The sequence below is a fragment of the Sturnus vulgaris genome, chromosome 4, assembly GCF_052056855.1.
Source record: "Sturnus vulgaris isolate bStuVul1 chromosome 4, bStuVul1.hap1, whole genome shotgun sequence".
In the NCBI taxonomy this organism is placed as follows: domain Eukaryota; kingdom Metazoa; phylum Chordata; class Aves; order Passeriformes; family Sturnidae; genus Sturnus; species Sturnus vulgaris.
This window is the reverse complement of record NC_142246.1, coordinates 1,878,538-1,897,264: the sequence shown is the minus strand read 5'-3', so window position 1 is coordinate 1,897,264 and position 18,727 is coordinate 1,878,538. Positions and strand designations below refer to the sequence as shown.

General features: G+C 65.5%; 2 protein-coding genes across 4 annotated transcripts; both read left to right on the top strand.

Annotated features, from left to right (window-relative positions):
• PCGF1 (polycomb group ring finger 1) lies at positions 1–3,380 on the top strand. 3 transcript variants are annotated; one of them, XM_014876169.2, is made up of 9 exons: positions 1–373; positions 1,171–1,276; positions 1,379–1,531; positions 1,953–2,024; positions 2,114–2,222; positions 2,339–2,372; positions 2,505–2,591; positions 2,666–2,746; positions 3,222–3,380. In XM_014876169.2, the coding sequence occupies exons 1-9, from the start codon at positions 278–280 to the stop codon at positions 3,267–3,269; spliced, it is 786 nt and encodes a 261-aa protein (XP_014731655.2). In that variant the 5' UTR covers positions 1–277; the 3' UTR covers positions 3,270–3,380. The 3 variants fall into 3 exon arrangements, with proteins under 3 accessions (XP_014731655.2, XP_088019056.1, XP_088019055.1); XM_088162930.1 differs by lacking the exon at positions 3,222–3,380 and having other exon boundaries at positions 11–373; positions 2,508–2,591; positions 2,666–3,200; XM_088162929.1 differs by lacking the exon at positions 3,222–3,380 and having other exon boundaries at positions 11–373; positions 2,666–3,198.
• An 11,004-nt stretch (positions 3,381–14,384) lies between these two features.
• LBX2 (ladybird homeobox 2) lies at positions 14,385–18,454 on the top strand. The gene is made up of 2 exons (XM_014876156.2): positions 14,385–14,706; positions 17,833–18,454. Exons 1-2 carry the CDS (start codon positions 14,385–14,387, stop codon positions 18,216–18,218), a joined length of 708 nt encoding a protein of 235 aa, XP_014731642.1. The 3' UTR covers positions 18,219–18,454.
• The last annotated feature ends 273 nt before the right edge of the window (positions 18,455–18,727 follow it).

Genomic DNA, 18,727 nt, shown 5'->3' with positions numbered 1-18,727 from the left:
CCTATTGGCCGGTGCCGGGAACACCCTCCCCTAAACACGGCGGGTCCTGTGGCGGCGGCTCCCGGCGGGTCCCCCGGTCACAGACGAGGCCGGGGGGTCTCGGGATCTCGAGCCTCTCCCCGTGGGTCGTGGTAAAGGGTCAGCACAGGGCCGAGCTTGCGCTGCCCGCCGCTACTCGAGACCTGTGGGGCACTCTAGGAGTTGTAGTCACTCCGTTCGCCGCGGCCCCGCCCCGAACCCGGAAGTGCGCGAGGCCACAGGCGGAGGCGGCTCTAAGATGGCGTCGCCTCCTCAGGGGGGCCCGATGGCCATCGCCATGCGGCTGCGGAACCAGCTCCAGGCCGTCTACAAGATGGACCCGCTGCGGAACGAGGCGAGAAGCCGTGCCGGGAGGGCGGGAGGCACCGGGAGGAGGCGGCGGCGGCGACACCGGGGGCCAGGGCGGGCGGGGACGGGAGGTGCCGCGGTGGCGCCGCTGGGGGGCGCTGTGAGACCAAGGGGCGGTGCGGGAAGGCGGGGCCATGGGTAGGGGGCGTGGCCAAGGCTCGGGGCAGGCACTAGGCTGGGGGTGTCCCCAGACCCCCAAAACCCCATTTTCTGACACAATAAGGCAAAACAGACTATCTAGCCCCGTCCATATCCCGTTTTCTGACGTAATAATGGAATACAGAGTGGTCAGTCTTGACTTCTGGAATGTTAAGGCAAGACAGAGGGTACAGCACCCCAAAATCCCATGTTCTAGAATAATAATGGAAGACAGGAGGCACAGCCTCCCTAAATCCTGTTTTCTGGCATAATAAGAGAAAATAGGAGACGTGGTCCCCCAGAATCTCATTTTCTGGCATATTAAAGTGAAACAGTGAGGGCAGCTTCTCAAAATCCCATTTTCTGGTATAATAATAGAAGATAATCCCTACGAAATCCCGTTTTCTGACATATTTTAGCAAGACAGGGGTGACCAGCCTCTCAGAATCTGTTTTCTGGCATATTAAAGCAAAACAAGAGGTGCAACTCCCCAAAACCCCCTTTTCTGGCATATTAAGGAATGGCAGGAGAAGCTCCTTGGGCTGAGGGGTTCCAGGTGAAGGGTGAGAGAGGTCTCGGGGGTCTCCAGGTGGCAGGTGAGGGTGGTCCTGGGATGCTCCAGGTGACAATGAGGTGTCCCTACAGGAGGAGGTGAAGGTGAAGATGAAGGAGCTGAATGAGCACATTGTGTGTTTCCTGTGTGCCGGGTACTTCATCGACGCCACCACCATCACCGAGTGCCTGCACACCTGTGAGTGTCCCCACCTGGGTGGGGAGCTTGGGGGGGGCTGTGAGTCCCGTGGGGGTGTGGTCCCAGCCCTCCTACACCCCTCATACCTGTCCCTGTCCCCAGTCTGCAAGAGCTGCATCGTGAAGTACCTGCAGACCAGCAAGTACTGCCCCATGTGCAACACCAAGATCCACGAGACGCAGCCGCTGCTCAACCTCAAACTGGACCGGGTCATGCAGGACATCGTCTACAAGCTGGTGCCCGGCCTGCAGCACAGTACGGGGGGCACAGGGGACATGGGGGCCTCGGGGGGCATGGCCTGCAGCACAGTATGGGGGGCATGGGGACAGGGATAGGGAGCTAGGTGGGGACAGGGACAGGGGTGGGGATATAGACAGGGAGAGAGTGAGGAATGGGGATAGGGATGGGAATATGGACAGGGGAGAAAGAGGGATGGGGATGGATAGGGAGCTAGATGGGGACAGGGAGAGCGAGAAGGATGGGGGCAGGGATGGGGATATGGACAGGGAGAGAGAGAGGGATGGGAACAGGGACAGGGATAATGACAGGGAGAGAGACGGGGATGGAGACAGGGACAGGGTCTGTGGTGGGGGCTTGGTGCAGTGGGAGGACAGCCAGGGACCGCCCTCAGTGGCAATGGGCCCAAGTGTGTCCCTGAACCACCTGTCCCTTGCAGGTGAGGAGAAGCGGATCCGGGAGTTCTACCAGTCCCGTGGCCTGGACCGAGTGACACAGCCCAGCGGTGACGGTGGGACAGGGGGGCATGGGGGGCAGGCAGCTGCGGTGCTGGGGGGTGTCAGGGGCACAGGGGGCTGACAGTGCCACCTGTGTCCCCAGACACGGTGGGGGGTGACCCCATGGGGCTCCCCTACAGCACCTTTGATCACTCACGTGCCCACTACTTCCGCTACGACGAGCACGTCTCGCTCTGCCTGGAGAAGCTGAGGTGAGTCTGGGGGGGCTGCAGCCCCTCAGTGTGGTGGGGAGGGGACACAGGGGACCCTGGGCATGGCCTCCACTGCTGAGACCCTGGACATGTGTTCCTTTCTCTTCCTGTCACAGCTCCAGCAAGGACAAGAGCAAGGCCGTGCTGCAGGTGAGTGGGGATCCCTGATTACCCCCAGTTCTCACCCTGGCCCTGCCAGGGGTATGTGGATTCCCGGGGGGCTATGGGATCCCTGGAGGCACCCACAGCCCCCCCAACTCTCTTCTATTTTGCCACTCACAGCAGAAATACGTGAGGTGCTCAGTGCGGGCGCAGATCCGACACCTGCGGAGGGTCCTTTGCCACCGGCTGGGGCTGTCCCTGCAGCACGTGAGTGGGGGTCCTGGGGGGTTCCCAGCCCCCAGGGGTGTCCTGGCCCCCCCTGATAGAGCCTCCCTGTGCAGGTGCAGATCTTGTTTGACAACGAGCCCCTCCCCGACCACATGACAATGAAGCAGCTCTGGCTCTCACGCTGGTTCGGCAAGGTGTGCATCCATCATAAGAGATGGCAGCCTCTGATTTTGGGGTTCACCCAGAGTGGGGGTGGTGGGGTGACCCTCTGGGAGTGGTTCAGGGCAGTGTGGGTTTGGGGAATTGAGGATCTTAATGTCAGTGGCTGCAATGGTGATCTGGGGAGGTCTCCGGCCCCTGTAAGGGTCAGACAATTGGGGGTCCCCAAAGGGGCAGGCCAAGTTCGGGGTGCAGCCACCTGGGAGTCCCTGGGCTGGGATTGGGGGTCCCTGTACCAGGGGACTTCTGGGCTGAGGTTTGGGGTCTCTGCCCCAAGGGGATCTTGGGCTGGGATTTGAGGTCATGGGCTGTGATGGGGAGGCTCCCTGTCTGCTGGGGTTCCCTGGACTGGGGTTTGGAATCCCTGCCCTGGGATCTGGGGTCTCTGCCCCAAGGGGGGGTCCTTGGCTGGAATCCCTCCAGCCCTGACCCCCCCCCCTCACCCCACAGCCTGCGCCCCTCCTGCTGCACTACAGCATCAAGGACAAGAGGAGGTAGGGGTGGGGGGTGGGTGCTGCCCCCCCATTGCAGCCCTGCTCCCGCCCCCCCACTCCCCATAATTTATACCCCACTTGGAATTTATTTTTGGAATAAAATTGTGGAAAAACCCTCTCTCGTCCTTGCTTTGTCCGGGGGGGGATCTCAGGAGTGTTCTCTCTGCACCAGCACCTCCCGGAGCTGGGGAGGCTGGATGTGGGGAGTCAGTGACCCCCGGATGGGGGGGCTGAGTCATGGAGAGCTTAGGGGGTGCACTGTGGGCAGTGGGGCTATCCAGCTCCCCCCGTCCCCATTCCCCCGCCGTGCCGCGGGGGTCTCGCAGCCCCTCTGGGGACTGCGGTGCCGTGCGGGCACTCCCCACATCGATCCCGTCACGGCTGCCTGACGCGTGTCCGGCCCCTCCGCCTTCACCCCCCCTCATATAATGAGTCTTAATAAAGTCATCGGCCCTTTGATTGCCGGGGGAAGGGGGGAACCTCGCAGCCCCCTCGCCCCGCGCGGCCCTAATTAGCCCAGGACAATATTCCGCCATCTGGATCCGTGCGCAGCAGCCACGGGCACAGCTGCGGGCGGGGGGGTCCCGGGGGCGGGGGGTGTCCCTGGGGTGGGGCTGGGACCCACGGCTGCGGGAGGAACAGGTGCCGGATCCCAGTGATCCCGGTGATCCCGGGAACGCGGCTCCGGAGGGGCCCTGGCTGCGGCACAGGGCTCAAAGACCCCCGGTCCTGACCCAGTGGTGCCAGTGCCGGGCGGCTGTTCGGGATCACCCCTCCATCCTCGCCCTCCGAACCGGGTGTCCCATCCTGGGGTGGGCACGGTCCAGGACCCACCAACCCGTGGTGGATGTGACATCGGGTGGCCCGTGGCTCGTCCTTCATCCCCGGCCCCGCACTGAGCTCTGCTCTCGGTCCCCCGCGCCGGAACCCCCGCGCCGCCGCCGCTGCCGGAGGATCCGGTTACGGCCCGGCCCGGCCCAGCTGTCGGCCATCGCTCACCGGGCGGGGGGCGGCCGGGCTCGCCTGCCCAAAGCCCCCACAAGGACGAAGGGAAACGCGGGGGCTGCAGGGCCATGCGGGCATGGAGATCCCAGCTGGGGCTGGATGGGAGGAATGGGGGTTCCAAATGAGGGTGGAGGGGTGGGGTGCGGGATTAGGGTCCCAACCGGAGAAGAAAGGGTGAGGCTGTGGAATGGGGGTTCCAAATAGGACTGGAGGGCTGGGGGGGAGCAGAATGGGGGGCTCAGTAGGTCTGGAGGGTTTGGGGTGTGAGGTGGGAGTACCGAGTAGGGACAGAGGGTTGGGCTATGGGATGGGTGTCCCAAAAAAGGCTGGAGGTGTGGGGGAGCAATATGGCTGTTCTTAACGGGGCCACAGGGATTGGGCTGCAAGACTGGGGTCCCAGCCGAGGCTGGAAGGGTGGGGGTGCAGGATGGGGGTCCCAAGTGGGATCAGAAGGTTGGATATGGCATCCTAAATGAGGATGCAGGGCTGGAGGTGTGGGACAGGGATCCCAACAGGCACCGGAGTGCTGTGGGTATAGTATGGGAGTGCCAACCACAGCTGGAGGAGTGGAGGTGGATCCCAATTAGGGCTGGAAAGCTGGGGGTGCAGGACAGGGGTCCAAACGGGGGCTGCCTGTGAGGGAGTGGGCGTGTAGATGGATGGAGGGACTGACTGACGGACGGATGGATGGATGCCGGGGATGGAGAGGTGGGGGCTGTCCCTGTGTCTGTCAGCAGCGGCTCTGGCAGCCAGTTACAGACGGCAGAGCAGGAAGCCCCCCGGAGCCCCCCACGCCCCCCCCCCCAGCTCTGCACCCCCTCCCTTATCAGCGCCGGCCCCGGAGGAGCCTAATTCAAACCAACTGCGGGGCTGACGTTGGTAAATGAGCCCCCAGCCCACGGCCTGGCCCCAGCGCCCACGGGGGCTGCCCCAGAGAGGGGGGAGATGAGAGTTGGGGGATCCAGCGGGGCAGGGGCAGGTACTGAGGGGATGTTCCCGTACCCCCGAGGCGCGGTCAAGCTGAAGGCACTTTGATGTCTCCCCACCTCGTCATGCTCCGAGGGGGCTAATGGCCCCCGGCTCCAGCCAGGCAGAGAGGGAAACCTGAGCCCCATCCTCCCCTGTTCTTAACCTGGGGGGCTGTCGGGGGTCCCCAGCTCTGCCCGAGAGGATCTGGGCATGACATGGACCCATGTGGCCAGGGACCCCTAGGAGCTCCTTGGCTATGTAGGACCCCCAGGGGTCCCACTGGGGATGGTGGCACCCCCAGCTTGGAGAGTCCCAGGGCTCGGATGCGGGGTGAGAGGTGAAGGGACCTACCCATAGTGTGGCAGGGATGTGTCGGGGGGCTGCAGGTGTAATACTGGGGGGGGGGGGGGGGGGGGGTCTGTGGGAGGGACCCCGCAGAGAGACACCTCAAGCCTCCTGCCCTCCACAGCCCTGCAGTTCCTGTGCCAGGTGGGGGGCAATGGGGGCACAGCATCACCCCTCCCTCCTATGCCAGTGTCCCCAAGCACTGCCCTTCCCTACTCCCCCACCCACCCCTGCCCCTCACTGGGGGTCATCCCCAGTCACCTCCAAAACCCCACAAAACCCACCAGAGCCGTGGACCATCCCTCTGGGGGTCCCGCTCACCCCCAGCCGCTGCCCTGACCTGGGGGTGGGCACAGGCGGTGCACCCCGGGCTGCTGAGCCCCCCTGGCTGTGCAGAACCACCCCCCCCCCCCCCAGCTGTACCGTCCCCGCCATGCTCCGCCATCCTTCGGCTCTGCACAGCCGTGACAGAGACAGATGAGCCCTCGGCACCTTCACATCCCATTGCGGGGTGAGGGGCCATGCCCGGCGTCCTGGAACGTGGTGGGCACTGGGATGGGCTGGGTGGGCACCGTGGGGACACGTGTGACACAGTATTGCCACTCATCCTGGCCTCCCACCCCAAGGAACCCACTGGGCCCATGGCACCCATTCCTGCGGTGCCCATCCAATCCCATCCCATCCCATCCCATCCCATCCCATCCCATCCCATCCCACTTCATGCCCAGTGGCACGCGGCTGTCACGACGGGAATGAGCTGTCACGACAGGAATGAGCCGTCGCGTCAGCGCGGGGACGGACCTTCCCTGTAACGAAGCTCCAGGACGAGGCTGATGAGAAAATCCAAACGCAATTTAATTCCTGTCACCGCTTGAGCGGCTCTAAATGACGCCAGGGGGTTCTGACGGGCCCACGTTGAGCCCCTCCCAGTTCGCCCCACACTGTGCCCTCCTCACCTCCGCTGGCCCCCCCGGCCCCGTGCTTCCTGCCCACTTCCTGAGGATGTGGGCACCGGCGCTGGCACCGGGATGCCCGCCGGCGTGGGAAGGGGGGCGAGAGGGGGGCACCTTCCTGCGGACAGAGGGGTCATGGCAGAGCCTGGGAAAGTGCCGCCCCCGGGACCCCAACACCCGCTCCATCACCTGGGGATGGAGCAGCCGTGCTGGTGATGGCAGCACTTGTGGCACCAAGCCGTGGCGCCAAATCCTGCCACCGGCATTCTCGGACTGCCCGGGACGCCCAGTCCCAGCTGCTGGGGGGTGACAGGATGAAATGTCCCCAGCGAAAAGGGCACCGAGCGCTGTCAGCCCCTCTTGGCACGGGTGCGAGGGCTGGTGGGGCCGTGGGAGCGGGATCAAGGCACCCCTTCACGTCTCCCGGTTTATTTTGGCCGCCAGAGTTTCCTCCAAGCCTTTGTCTGGTGGCTGCAGCCCCCCCCGCGCCCCCCAGGCTTCCTGCGTGTCCGCACGGACGGGGGGGGGATGAGCTGCGGGACCACCGCCCCGGCACGCCCCACCGGGATCGGCGGGATGGGAATGCGAGGAGGAGGAGGAGGAGGCTCCAGTGCCTGCGGTTCTGCCACGTGCACGGGTGGGACATGGAATGGGATGTGGGATGCGATGGGATATAGGATGGGACATGGAGTGCACAGGGGACGCACACATGGGGTACAGGTGGGCACAGAGGGCAGGTGTGGGTTCTCTCGGGGATGCCAACCTGGTCCCCAGGGCCAGGCGGGGTGCAGGTGCTGCGGTTTGGGTGCTGCTGCCCTGACGTGGTGCTGGTGCCGTGGTGTGGGCGTCATGGCAAGGGTGCCATGGTGCCAGTGCCATAGTGTGGGTCCCGGTGCTGTGATGTGGATCCCAGTGCCACGATGTGGGTCTTGGTGACACAAAGTGGTTATCTGTGCCACGGTGTGGGTGCCAGTGCCACCGCGGGGGCCCCAGTGAGTCCCAGCGCGGTGGCGCTCGCCATCCCGCCATTGTTCCACCCTTTGAAGTCGGTGTTTCCTGGCGGGTTTGTCCCGGCCCGTCTGTGCCGGTGCTTCCCAGCCATAAATTACCCAGCACAGGGGTTCGACGTCCGCGTGCCCACGGCCACAGCCTGACAAGGGGCTCCCGCCGAGCTCACATTCACTTGGGACCTGCCAGGGCATGGCAAGGACTCACTGGAGCCCCATGGTACCGTCAGGATGGACATCACAGTGGTCCCTTCCCCATGACCCCCCATCCCCACTGACTCCCGATGGTATTACGGGACGCGGATAACCCCGGGGTTAGGATTTGAGGCAAATCACAGCAAGACTGGAAGTACCCACGACAGTCCAGCCGATGTGCCAGGGTTTAGGACGGTTCCTCCACTTCTGTCTGGCTGCCCCCAGCGCCCCGAGGCTTCCGTCCGGGCCCAGCGCTGACGGCACGGTCGTTCCCTCCGCTATTCCCAGCATTTCCTGGGGTTTATTGTCTTTCCCTCCCTGTCCCACCTTCCTCGCAGGAAACCCTTCGTCCCATGGGGCCAGCGGCTCCGTTGCCAGCAGGACGGCGCTCCCGGCCCCCTCTCCATGGGAGAGGGACATAGCCGGCTCCCTGGGAGCTGCTCAAGCCCCCAAACCCCGCTCAGACCCCGGTACGGGGGGTCCCGGCTGTACCACGTAGGTCTGAGACCCCGTCACGGCCGTGCCGGCGTGGATGCCGGGATGCCACGGCGGAGAAGAGGCTGGGGACTGTCCCCAGAGCCCCTCTCCAACCGGGGGGCGATTTTGTTCTGCCACGGCTGTCGCCCACCAGTCCCCTGATCCCTAAAACAATTGGGTGGGTTATTGCAACGCCGCGTCACCGTCTGCCGGATAATTGCATGTGATCCCGGCAGGGAGGGGACGTGCCGCCATCATCTCGCGGTTCTGACGGCGGCACCGTGCTCCCGCCGTGGGACAGGGGCTGGAGAGAAATGGGGGAGCCCAGCATGACAGTGGGGTGCTCCTAGAGGGGTGAATCGGGGTCTGCTCCCTCCCCATCCCCATCTCATCCCATCTCATCTCCATCCCTGTGTCCATCCCATCCCCATTGAATCCGGATCCCCATTTCATCTCCATCTCCACCTCATCCCATCCTCATCCCCATCCATCCCCCCGCTCTTCCTACATCCCCCGGACCCCCACACCCCCCGGGGCCTTGGGCGGCAAATTCCAAAGGGCACCCGGGAAGATTAATGGCGGGGCCGGGGCCGGGGCCGGAGCTGGGCCGGCCGGTAACCGGATCGCCCCGCGGGAGCAGGAATGCGCCGCTGACCCCGCCGTGCCCGCCTCGCCGCGAGGGTCCCGCCACGCGGGGTCACCACGGCCTCAGTCACCACGGGCACCGCGCAGCCCCTGCCCCAGCCAGGGACATCCCTCAGTCCCCAAACCCGATGGGGTTCTGTCCCCGCATCCCCAAACGCAGAGACACGTCCTCGGGAGCCAGGGACAGGCAGTGGCCCCGAGGTCTCTGTGATGGGGGTGACACAGTCCATCACGCTTGCCGTTCCGGGATAGGTGCCATGTGCCATCCAGAGTTTGCCACGTCCCATCTCCTCTCCCCACAGCAAGATGGGCACCAGGGGCTCCATCTCCCTCTCCTAGCCCCAGCCTCAGCGGAGCAGAGACTCCCCTCCAGCCCCCGGAGAATGGGGACACCCAGTGTTGTCGTGCCGTGCCATGGGGGATGTGGCGTGGACGCCGTGGCGACTGCGGGGGCCGTGGGGGCTGCAGGCGGCCGGCGCGAAGCAGCTGTCGGGTCTAAAGTTACGGTGACGGCTGGGGGCGGGGAGCGAAGCCCGGAGAGGGACGAGGTTCCCCATGGAGGTGTCCCCGCTTGGGGTCCCCGTGTTGTCCCACCCCGAAGCTCCCGTGGGGCGCAGGGCCGGACCCCGCCAGGCGGGGAGGATGCAAGACAGACCGGGGCTAAGAATAGCGCTGGGGTGGGAGGAGGAGGAAGGATGGGGCTTCCTCTGCGACGCCTCTTCTTCCTCCTACCCGGCTCTGCCAGGCAGCACGTGTGACACGGGGACACTCTGAGTGCCACCTGCCCCCCCGCTGTCCCGCACCCCCATTCCCAGTGTGACAGCTCCTGCTGCCGGCTGCACTCGACAGTGTCCCCTGCAGCACCCACCGTGCCCGCTGCCCGTACAAGTGCCACCCCCACCATTCCCTGCCGCTGTCACCTCCCGCTGCTGTCAGACCCCATCACCACTGTCACCCCCCGCCGCCGCCGCGTTTCGTTGCACTTCACTTTTTAATTAACCTCGGGGCGCTGCCTCGCCGGGGTTAATGGCAGCGGTGACCCGCGCGGCCATCGATCCCCCGAGCCCTGTGCCGTGCTCGCAGCGACGGACGGGCCCCCTCGGGGTCCTGCGGGATGACAGGGGCGTTTTCCCTCCCACTTCAATCCTACTCATGGCAGAGTCCCGTAGGACCCCCGGGGTGCCCCCACTCTGCTGCCACCACTGTGGCAGGGCAATGTAGGCAGACATTGCTCGAGGTGTCCCCAGACGGGTTTTGGGGTGGTCCCATAGGTGCCACGTCTCCCCTCTCACTGGGGACCCCCTTCCGGCTATTCAGTGGCCCTGTAGCCGTGCCAAAGGCGGGGTCCCGCCCCCCCGCAGCCGCCCCAGCCCCCTCCCTGCTCAGGTGCCCCTGTCACCCCTCCGCGCTTTAATCCGGGGGTCGTTCATCTTGGGCGGGGGCCGGGCTGTCAACGCCCAGACGGGCCATTTCCGAGCCGAGTCCCCCGCGCTCAGCCCTAATTGAATCCTCATGGCCCCGCCGCCGCCTCGGCCCCGCCGCGGCACCCGCCACCGTCCCGCTGCCCGCAGCAGGCCTCCCAGAGGTCCCGGTGCCACGGGGAGGCTGGGGGTGCCCCACGCCAGGCACCCACCGGAGGCACTCGGAGTCTCCTCTCCTCTCCAGCCGCCCCATCCCGGTTGCTGCCCTCCCTCCCCCGGCACGGTGGGTGTCCAACCCACTCAGTGGGCAGCGGGCACGCGGCCCCACGCCACGGTTCTGCTCCACGGCGGGATGGGGATCCCACATCCCAACAGTTTAGCCTGTCCCCGCCCCACCACAGCCACAGGTCAGCTCTGGACCCCGACCCCATGGGGGTCCCAGCGCGTCCCTCTGCTGGGGCCGGGGACAGGGAGTGCCCCCAATCCCGACCGTGCCGTGCGGGGGTCAGGGGGCGTGGGCGGCCGAGAGCCCGGCGGGGGGGAAGCGGCGTTTGCTGCAGCCGGAGCCTTTGAAATGCAACCCCCCCCGCCCACGGCCCATTTGGCTGGAGTTTGGCCCAGGCACAAATGGAGGCCCCGGAGCGAGCAGGGGATTCCGGGGGGGTGCGGCAGCTGGGGCTGGGGCTGGCGGGACCCGCTGACCCCGGCCGGTCCCTGGCACTGGCACTAATGGCTCCACGTGTGTGTGTGTGCGCGCCTGCACACGCGTGTGGCGGCTCTGGATGTGAGCTGGTGTGTCCGTGAGCCCTCCATGCGCACCTGGACACAACTGCACACACCTGCACACGCCCCTGCACACCTGCACACGTCTGCACACAGCTGCGCCAGCACGCATGGCTGCGAGGAGCCTGGTGGGGCAGTTTTGCCCACAGAGACACACGGGTGTGGGAGCAGTAGGGGCATGTACAGGGCCCCGTGTGTCCCTACTCCTGCCCTGTCCCCATGTCCATATCCGCATCCCATTCCCCCCCCCCCCCCCCATGCTCCCCCCGTGCCGTGGTTGTGCTCAGCTCCCCCCGGAGCCCGGGGGGCGATGCTGCTCGTGTTAATGAATCGATGATTTGCCAACAGCCCCAGGGAGGGATCCTCTTCTCCCCTGGCTCCCCCGACTCCCGACACATCCATCCCCATTCACCGGAGCCAGGTGTAATCCCATTATTCCCGGCTTCGCTGGGGTCCCAGCCCACCACAGGGTCAGGATTTATTGCCAGTAATTGCTGGGGTCCCGTCCCCCGGCGCGGGGGGGCTCCCGGCACCCCCCCGGCGCTGCCGCCGCTCCTTACACTTTAATTCCGCACCGAGCTGTTCCCTTATTAAAGGAAAATTCATTTGCCAGCGATTTCCATGTGCCGGGGCCGCGCGGGGCCGCGGCCCTAATCGCGTTACGGAGCGCTGCGGCGCAATATTGGGATGGAGCCGATAAATAATGGATCAGGGCGGCGCGGGGCGGGGGAGGCGCGTTATGGGGGCACCGCACCCCGAATTGTGTTACCCCCGGCACTGCGCTGGCAACCCAGAACCCTGCTCCTGACACCCCGCTCCCGGACCCCTGGCACCGCGCTCCTGGCACCCCAGCACCCTGTGCCTGGCACCCCGCTCCCGGCAGCTCGCGGCGGGGAATACCCGGAGATGCCGGTGCTTGGAGACACGGCAGCCCCCAAGATGGGGAAGCTGGGTGGGGAGACACGGCAGCAGCCCCAGCTCCAGCACCAACACCCCCTCGGTGCCCCCTCATACGGGGATCGCACCGTGGTGCACACATAACCCCCCTCACATGTGCGCACTCATGTGAACACACACACACACTCACACACAAACACGCGTGTGCCCCGGTGCTGCTCATGGTGGGGTGAGGGGCTGGGACGTGGCTGGGAGCCGAGGTCCCAGACGTCCAGGATCACCCCAGATACCCCCAGGGACACTCCCGAGGTGGAGGAGCGAGACAAAAGCGGAGGCTGTCAGTGCCACACCGGGTGTAGTACCTTAGGGTGCCCTCAGCCCTACGCCGTGGACGTGCCCGTCACCGTCCCCTCGGGCCATGAGCCAGCGCCGGGCACTCTCCCGACTCCGCAGGAAGCTCCCGTGTTCCTGCAAAACCCCCGAGGGCTCGTTTTGTTCCCACCCTGTGGCCTGGTTTGGGGTGAAGAGTGTTTCCCATCCTGTGTTCCCGGCAGCTGGAGCCGCCACTTCCCACACCGGGGGGAAGCCGGAGGGGTCAGGCAGGGGGTGGGGGGGCTCAGCTCACCCCGGCAATGCCTCAGCGGCCGCCTCAGGACACGGGTGGGGGCTCAGGGAAGGAAGGAGATGCCAGCACCATGATCTGGGAGCATCCTTGGGCGCAGGGATTCACCACAACTGCTGAAGGATAATGCGGGGTTGGGATAATAGGGGGCTGATGAGAGGGGGGCGATGGGGTGAGGGTGACATCTCATCCATCAGGGTGAGCACCACCGCTGGAAATCTGCCGGGTTCCCGCAGATTCCCGTGTCGCAGCCCGATGGGAGCACTCCCACATTCCTAGCCCAGGACTCGCTGCTGAGATCCCGCTGGCCCCGGAGGAGCCGGAGCGTTCCAGAGGGGTTTGCTCAGCGGGTGGGCGGCCGCAATTCCCCATCACCACAAGAACATGGAATCACCCCGAGAAGCGATTTCCCAGTGTGTGTGTCCCAGAGTATTAAAACCAGGACTGAGACCACGGCCTCCCCATGGGGCTGAGATCCCCGGAAAGGGTTGGGACTCCTGGGAACGGCTGCGACCCCCATTCCCTGCTCACCGGACGCCCAGGGCCTTGTGGCCGGCACGGTGGCCTCATGCCAGCGGTGCTGCTGGAAGGGACTGGGCTCACAGGGGTCCATCCGAGTGCAGGACCACTGGCAGCTCCCGTGGGAGGGTGGGAGTGGGGGTCCCAGCTCGCCTGCATCCCGGGACGGGCTCCGTTCCCCGGTGAGAGCCGGCGGCACGTGCGGCCACGGCAGCTCCGCCATCTCCCCGCGCCCTGCGGAGAGGACAAAAGCCGCGTGCGAGGAATCCGTGCAAACGCCGCTGTGCCCGGCACGCCGCCGTGCGAGGGGCCCCGTGTCCCTCTCCCAAACCGAGCCCCCTCCCCACCCCCCCACCCGCCGGCCTTTAATTGCTCCGGCTGCTGGGAAATTTCAAGGTTGAATTTGTCAAACTCCGATTTCCAGCCGGGAGATCGCGTTCTGCCTTTGTCAGCAAGATTGGAAAAATCCCCCCCCCCTCCCGCCTCCCTCCCGCCCCCTCCCCACTTCCATAATCCTGGCATCGGCGCTGCCGGATCCCCCTGCACCTGCTCCCCCAACCCGGCTCCGTGTGCTCCCACCGGCCCCCCCCGCATCGTCCGCAGGTTCATTACCGCCGTGACCCCCGTGACCTCGCCATGTCCCCGATCCCAGCGACAGATCCATGGGGACACCCGACGGGATTGGGGATGGGGGGTGTCGAATCAACTCTCCGGAGGGGCAATTCGGCATCCCCCAGCCCCAAACTCGCCGGATAATCCGGACGCGGCGTCGCCAGCCGGGCCTCACCTGCGTGTGCGGCATCCCGGGATTTTTACGAGCGGCCGAAATCCCGGAGCTATTTGTACCGGGAAAGGGCAGCGGGAATGTGGGGAGGGGGGGGCGGAATTTATGGCTCTGAAACCCAAAACCCACCCAAAAGGGCTTAATCACTCCCAGCCGCGGCCCCGATGCTTTTATGGGGCATTTTAGAGCAAAAGAGCCAATAAATTTTTGGATGAGGGTAAGAGCCGCGGTGAGGATGAGGAGGGAGCAGACAAGGAGGGGGGACGCACTGGGGTGGGTTAAAATGGGGGAGACAACAGGGGGGAGGCGCGGGGCTGCGCCCCGGTAGTGGCGGAGAGGGGTCGGTCCCCCCCCTCGACAGGGGGGGCGTCGGTGGCTCCTCCTCCTCCTCCTCCCGGTATCCCGGGGCTTTAAGGCGGTGGAACGGGAATCGCGGGGCTGGGGGGGGGGGGGCGGCGGCGGCGGGTCCCGGTCCCGGCGCGGGTCCCGGTCCCGGCATGACCTCGGCGGGGGAGGCGGCCGGTTCCCCCCCGCTGCCCGCCGCGGTTGGCGGCCACCGGCGGAGCCCCCTGGACCGGCTCCCGCCCCCCGCCAACACCACAAAACCGCTGACCCCCTTCGGCATCGAGGACATCTTGGGGCGCCCCCGCGGCGGGAGCCCCCCCGGGACCGGGACCGGTCCCACAGCCCCCCCCGCCCCGACAGGGCCCCGCGGCGGCGGCGGCGGCTGCGCCCCGGCCTCGCCGCTCTGGGCGCTGGAGGAACTCGCCAGTAAAACGTTTCAGGGGCTGGAGCTGGGAATGCTGCAGGCGGCCGGAGGTACCGGGGCCGGGGGGCTGCCGGGGCGGGGGGACTACGCCGGGATCGGGGAGGGCACCGGGAACCGGGCATCGGGCACCGGGCACCGGGCACCGGGCAGGTGGCCGGGCTGGAGGGCGGTGGGGAGGCCGTGGCGAGGTGAGCGACGTCCCTTGTCCCCCGCCCCGGGAAGTTTCCTCCTTATCCCAGAGGGGCGAGCGCGGCTGGGAGGCCCGAGAAGCCGCCGGTGCTCGGCCGGGACACCGGAGACAAGCGGCAGCCTCAGTCCGAAGGGAAGGAAAAGTCCCGGGGCCGGACACAGGGAACCGGAGCGAGCCCCGGCTCCGGTGAGCCGCCACAGGCACCGAGAAAACAGAGCTCCGGGACAACTGGCCGCGCCGGGGCCGGTAGCTTTACCGGGAGTCGCGGGACCAGGAGGTGGATCGGCGCCGCCGAGTCGTGACCGTGACCGTGACCGAGCGCGGGGGCCGAGCGGCGGATCGGGCCCGCCGGCAACGGAAACCCGGTACCGGCCCCGACCCTCAGCGGGGACGGCGGCTCTGTCCGGGGCTTGGCGTGACAGAGCAGCCCTGCACCGGCAGGATCCGATGGCCGCTCAGAGACGGGGACGAACCGGCCCAGCACCTCCCGAGTTGGGCCGAACCGGGAGGACGGGCGGATACCGACAGACAGCGCGGCGCCCTCCGGGAACGAAAAAATCCGTTACTGGGTTGGAGAGACGAACACGGACGGACAGATCGTGACTCTGGGATTAACGGAAAATCCCTCACACGGCTGGACACACGGACAGGCAAAGCACGGCTTCGCCGGGAATTAATAAAACCGTTATCGGGACAGACAGACCGACGCGGACTGACCGAAAACGGCTCCGGTAATTTACGTAGAAAAACAATCACTGTCCCTTACCAACACGGACAGAGAGGGTCTCCGTGGAAAAAATCACATTACCGGGACGGTCAGACAGACAGTCACGGCAGAGCAGCGTACCAGTAATTAACGGATACGGTTTGGCACAACGCGACTCACGCCGGTAACGAAAAACCCTTCGGACAGACGGACACGGACCGCTAGATCAGCCCTCCCGTGAGTAACCGAACCTTCGTTACCGGCCGGACAGATGAACGAGGACGGAGCCAGACTCCCGTAATTAACGGGGAAAAAAATTAAATCCATAATTACGGAGAGGCGCTCCGGTAATTAAAGAACCCACCATAGCGGGCAGACAGACGGACAGTCAGAGCGAGGCTCCTGTGATTAACGAATAAACCAATCCGTTAACGGGCGGACAGACGAACAGAACGGGGACACCTCGGGTGCCAGATTTTAAGGTAAAAACCCTCGTTATCTGACGGACGAACACGGCAAGGAACGAAATAAATGAGCGAAAATATCCCATTACCGGGTGGACAGACGGACAGGAACAGGGACGAAAAAATTCCCTTTTCCAGGACGGACAGACAGGCAGAAACCGGGCCGATCGGGGCTCCCGGAATTAAGGTGAAAGAGCCCGTTACCGGACGGACAGATAGACAGAAAAAGGATCGAAAAAAAATAAAGAAAAAAATGTTACCGGCTGATCAGACGGACAAAAATCGGAACGATAGCGGCTCTCGGGGCGGAGGTAAATTCTCATTACCGGCTGGACGGAAGGACAGACACAGGACTAATAAAAATGAACGAAAAAATACCCGCAGTCGGCCGGGCAAACGCGGGAGTGATCGGGGCTCCCGGAGAGGGTATGAAGCTCCGGTACCGGCCGGATAGATGGACACGGCCGAGTGGGGATCTCGGAATTAACAAAACCCGGTCGCGAACCGGCCGCGGGTAACGGCGGAATGCACTGGCAGACAGATGGAAGTGCCGGTAAATTCAGGTAAAACCTCGTTACCGGGCGGATCCACCGACACAGCCGGGACAGCCCAGGGCTTCCGTGATGAACGAAAACGCCTCTTCACCGCGACGGAAGGACAGACTGACAGTGGAGCGACCAGAGCTCCCTGAGAGGGGTAAATCCCCGTTACTGGGACTGACAGACAGAAATGGGACCGATCGGGGGTCCGAGAGACGAGGGGAAGCCCCGTTACTGAAGTGACGGACGAACACCGCATCGATCGGGTTTTCGTGACCGTGGTAAAGCCGTGCTACCGGGACGGACCCACGGACTCGGCCGGGACCGCCCGGGAGGAGTGGAGTCCGGGCTGTGAGAGAGCCCGGGAGCCACCGCGGTTACAGTGGGACGCACTGCCCGAGTGAGCCGCGTTATCTGGTCGGTGCCGCCGGCAGCGACGAGGCTGGAAGGGACCGGGGGCCGGAGCGGGAAAGAGATCGGGACCGCGATCGGGATCCCGCCGGCGGCGTGGAGCCGTGCCCGGGATGGCGATCCTCGTCTCGCCGGGGGTTCTCTACGTCGCTAGGGGCAGAGCCAGCGCACCGGGGCCGGGAGCGGCCACGAGATCGAATGTGGGGACCAGCACGGCCTTGGGTCTCATGGTATCGCGGAGAAGAAGGAAGATCCTGGTTCTCTACCGAGGCTTGCGGCTTCGTTCCGGAGTCCCGGAGCAGCTGCCGGCGGCACACGGGTGTCTCAGCCCCGGTCGCAGTGGGGGAGACTCCGACACGACCGGGGCCGCTGTAGAACGATGACTCCCGGCTTCCGGCGCCGGCCGCGGTTTGGCTTGCTCGGTTCCGTTGTGCACGACTGGGGTTGGGCTCGTCTGCATTCGGTTCGATGTGGTCCGGTTCGTCTCCGTTCCACCTGGAGTCGGTGGGGACGGGACCCACCCGCAGGGCTCGGAGCGGCTCGGCGGGGCCGGTGCGGGTGCCGTTACCGGTGCCCCGGCACTGCTGTACCCACAGGTCGGGACGCGCAGTGTTCGCGGTGGGTCCCGGGGTCTTTGATCTGAAGCCGCTGCCCCCGCAGGTCGGGACCCGCGGTGCTCCGCACGGCTCAGCAGTACCGGTGCCGTCCCGGTGCCGGTACCCTGCCCCACAAACCCTTCCTCGCCGAGCATCCTGGTGCCGCTGCGGGTCCCGGTCCCGTTACCGGGGGTGCCCGGGGTCCGTTCCCCGGTGCGGGTCCCAGTGCCGTTCCCCGTTCTCCGTGTCCTAACCCCGCTGTCTCCGCAGGTCCGTCCCCGCCGGGCGTCTCGGGCCCGCGCCCTCCCTGCAGGAAGCGTCGCAAGTCCCGGACCGCGTTCACGGCGCAGCAGCTGCGGGAGCTGGAGCAGCGATTCCGGCGGCAGCGCTACCTCTCCCCGGTGGACCGGGACGCGCTGGCTGCGCGGCTGGCGCTCTCCGCCGCCCAGGTCATCACCTGGTTCCAGAACCGCCGCGCCAAGCTCAAGCGGGACCTGGAGGAGCTGCGGGCGGACGTGGCCTCGCTGCAAGCACTGCCCCCCGCCGCCCTGCAGCAGCTGGCGGGGCTGCCCGAGCCCCCGAGGTCTCCCGGTACCGGCACCGGGACCACAGAGCCTGCCGAGCTCTCGGAGGAGGAGATCGACGTGGCGGACTGAGCCGAGCACGCTCGGCTCCGGTCGGCTCTGTTCCGATCCACTCGGGCGGAAACTGCTTCTTTCGGATCCACGCGGTTCCGTTCGGGCCGGCTCGGCTGAGTTCGGATTCACTCGGGTCGGTTCAAGCCGGGTGAATCCGTTCGGATCCACTGGACTCCGTTCGGCTCCGCTCGGGTGCACTCGGGTCCGTTCGGACTGACTCGGCTCTGCCACATCCGCTCGGCTCGGTTCCGAATAGAGCCGAGCCCAGCCCCGCCCCATCGGTGCACCCTTTTTCGGCTATTTTTTTTTTGTTCGTCTTTCCATTGTTTTTTTGTTTGGTTTTTTTTTTTCTTTTTTTTTTTAATTTTATTTTCTATCAGCCCCGGTGTAAATATTTGCAATAAAGGCGACACCTTAATATGGACCCCAGAGCCCCCCACCCCAGACGTTTTTTCCGGGCGAGCACCTCCCACCGCGGGCATTAATTTGTTTTAACCGGTGATTAATTACCGGCTGCGGCCCCTGCC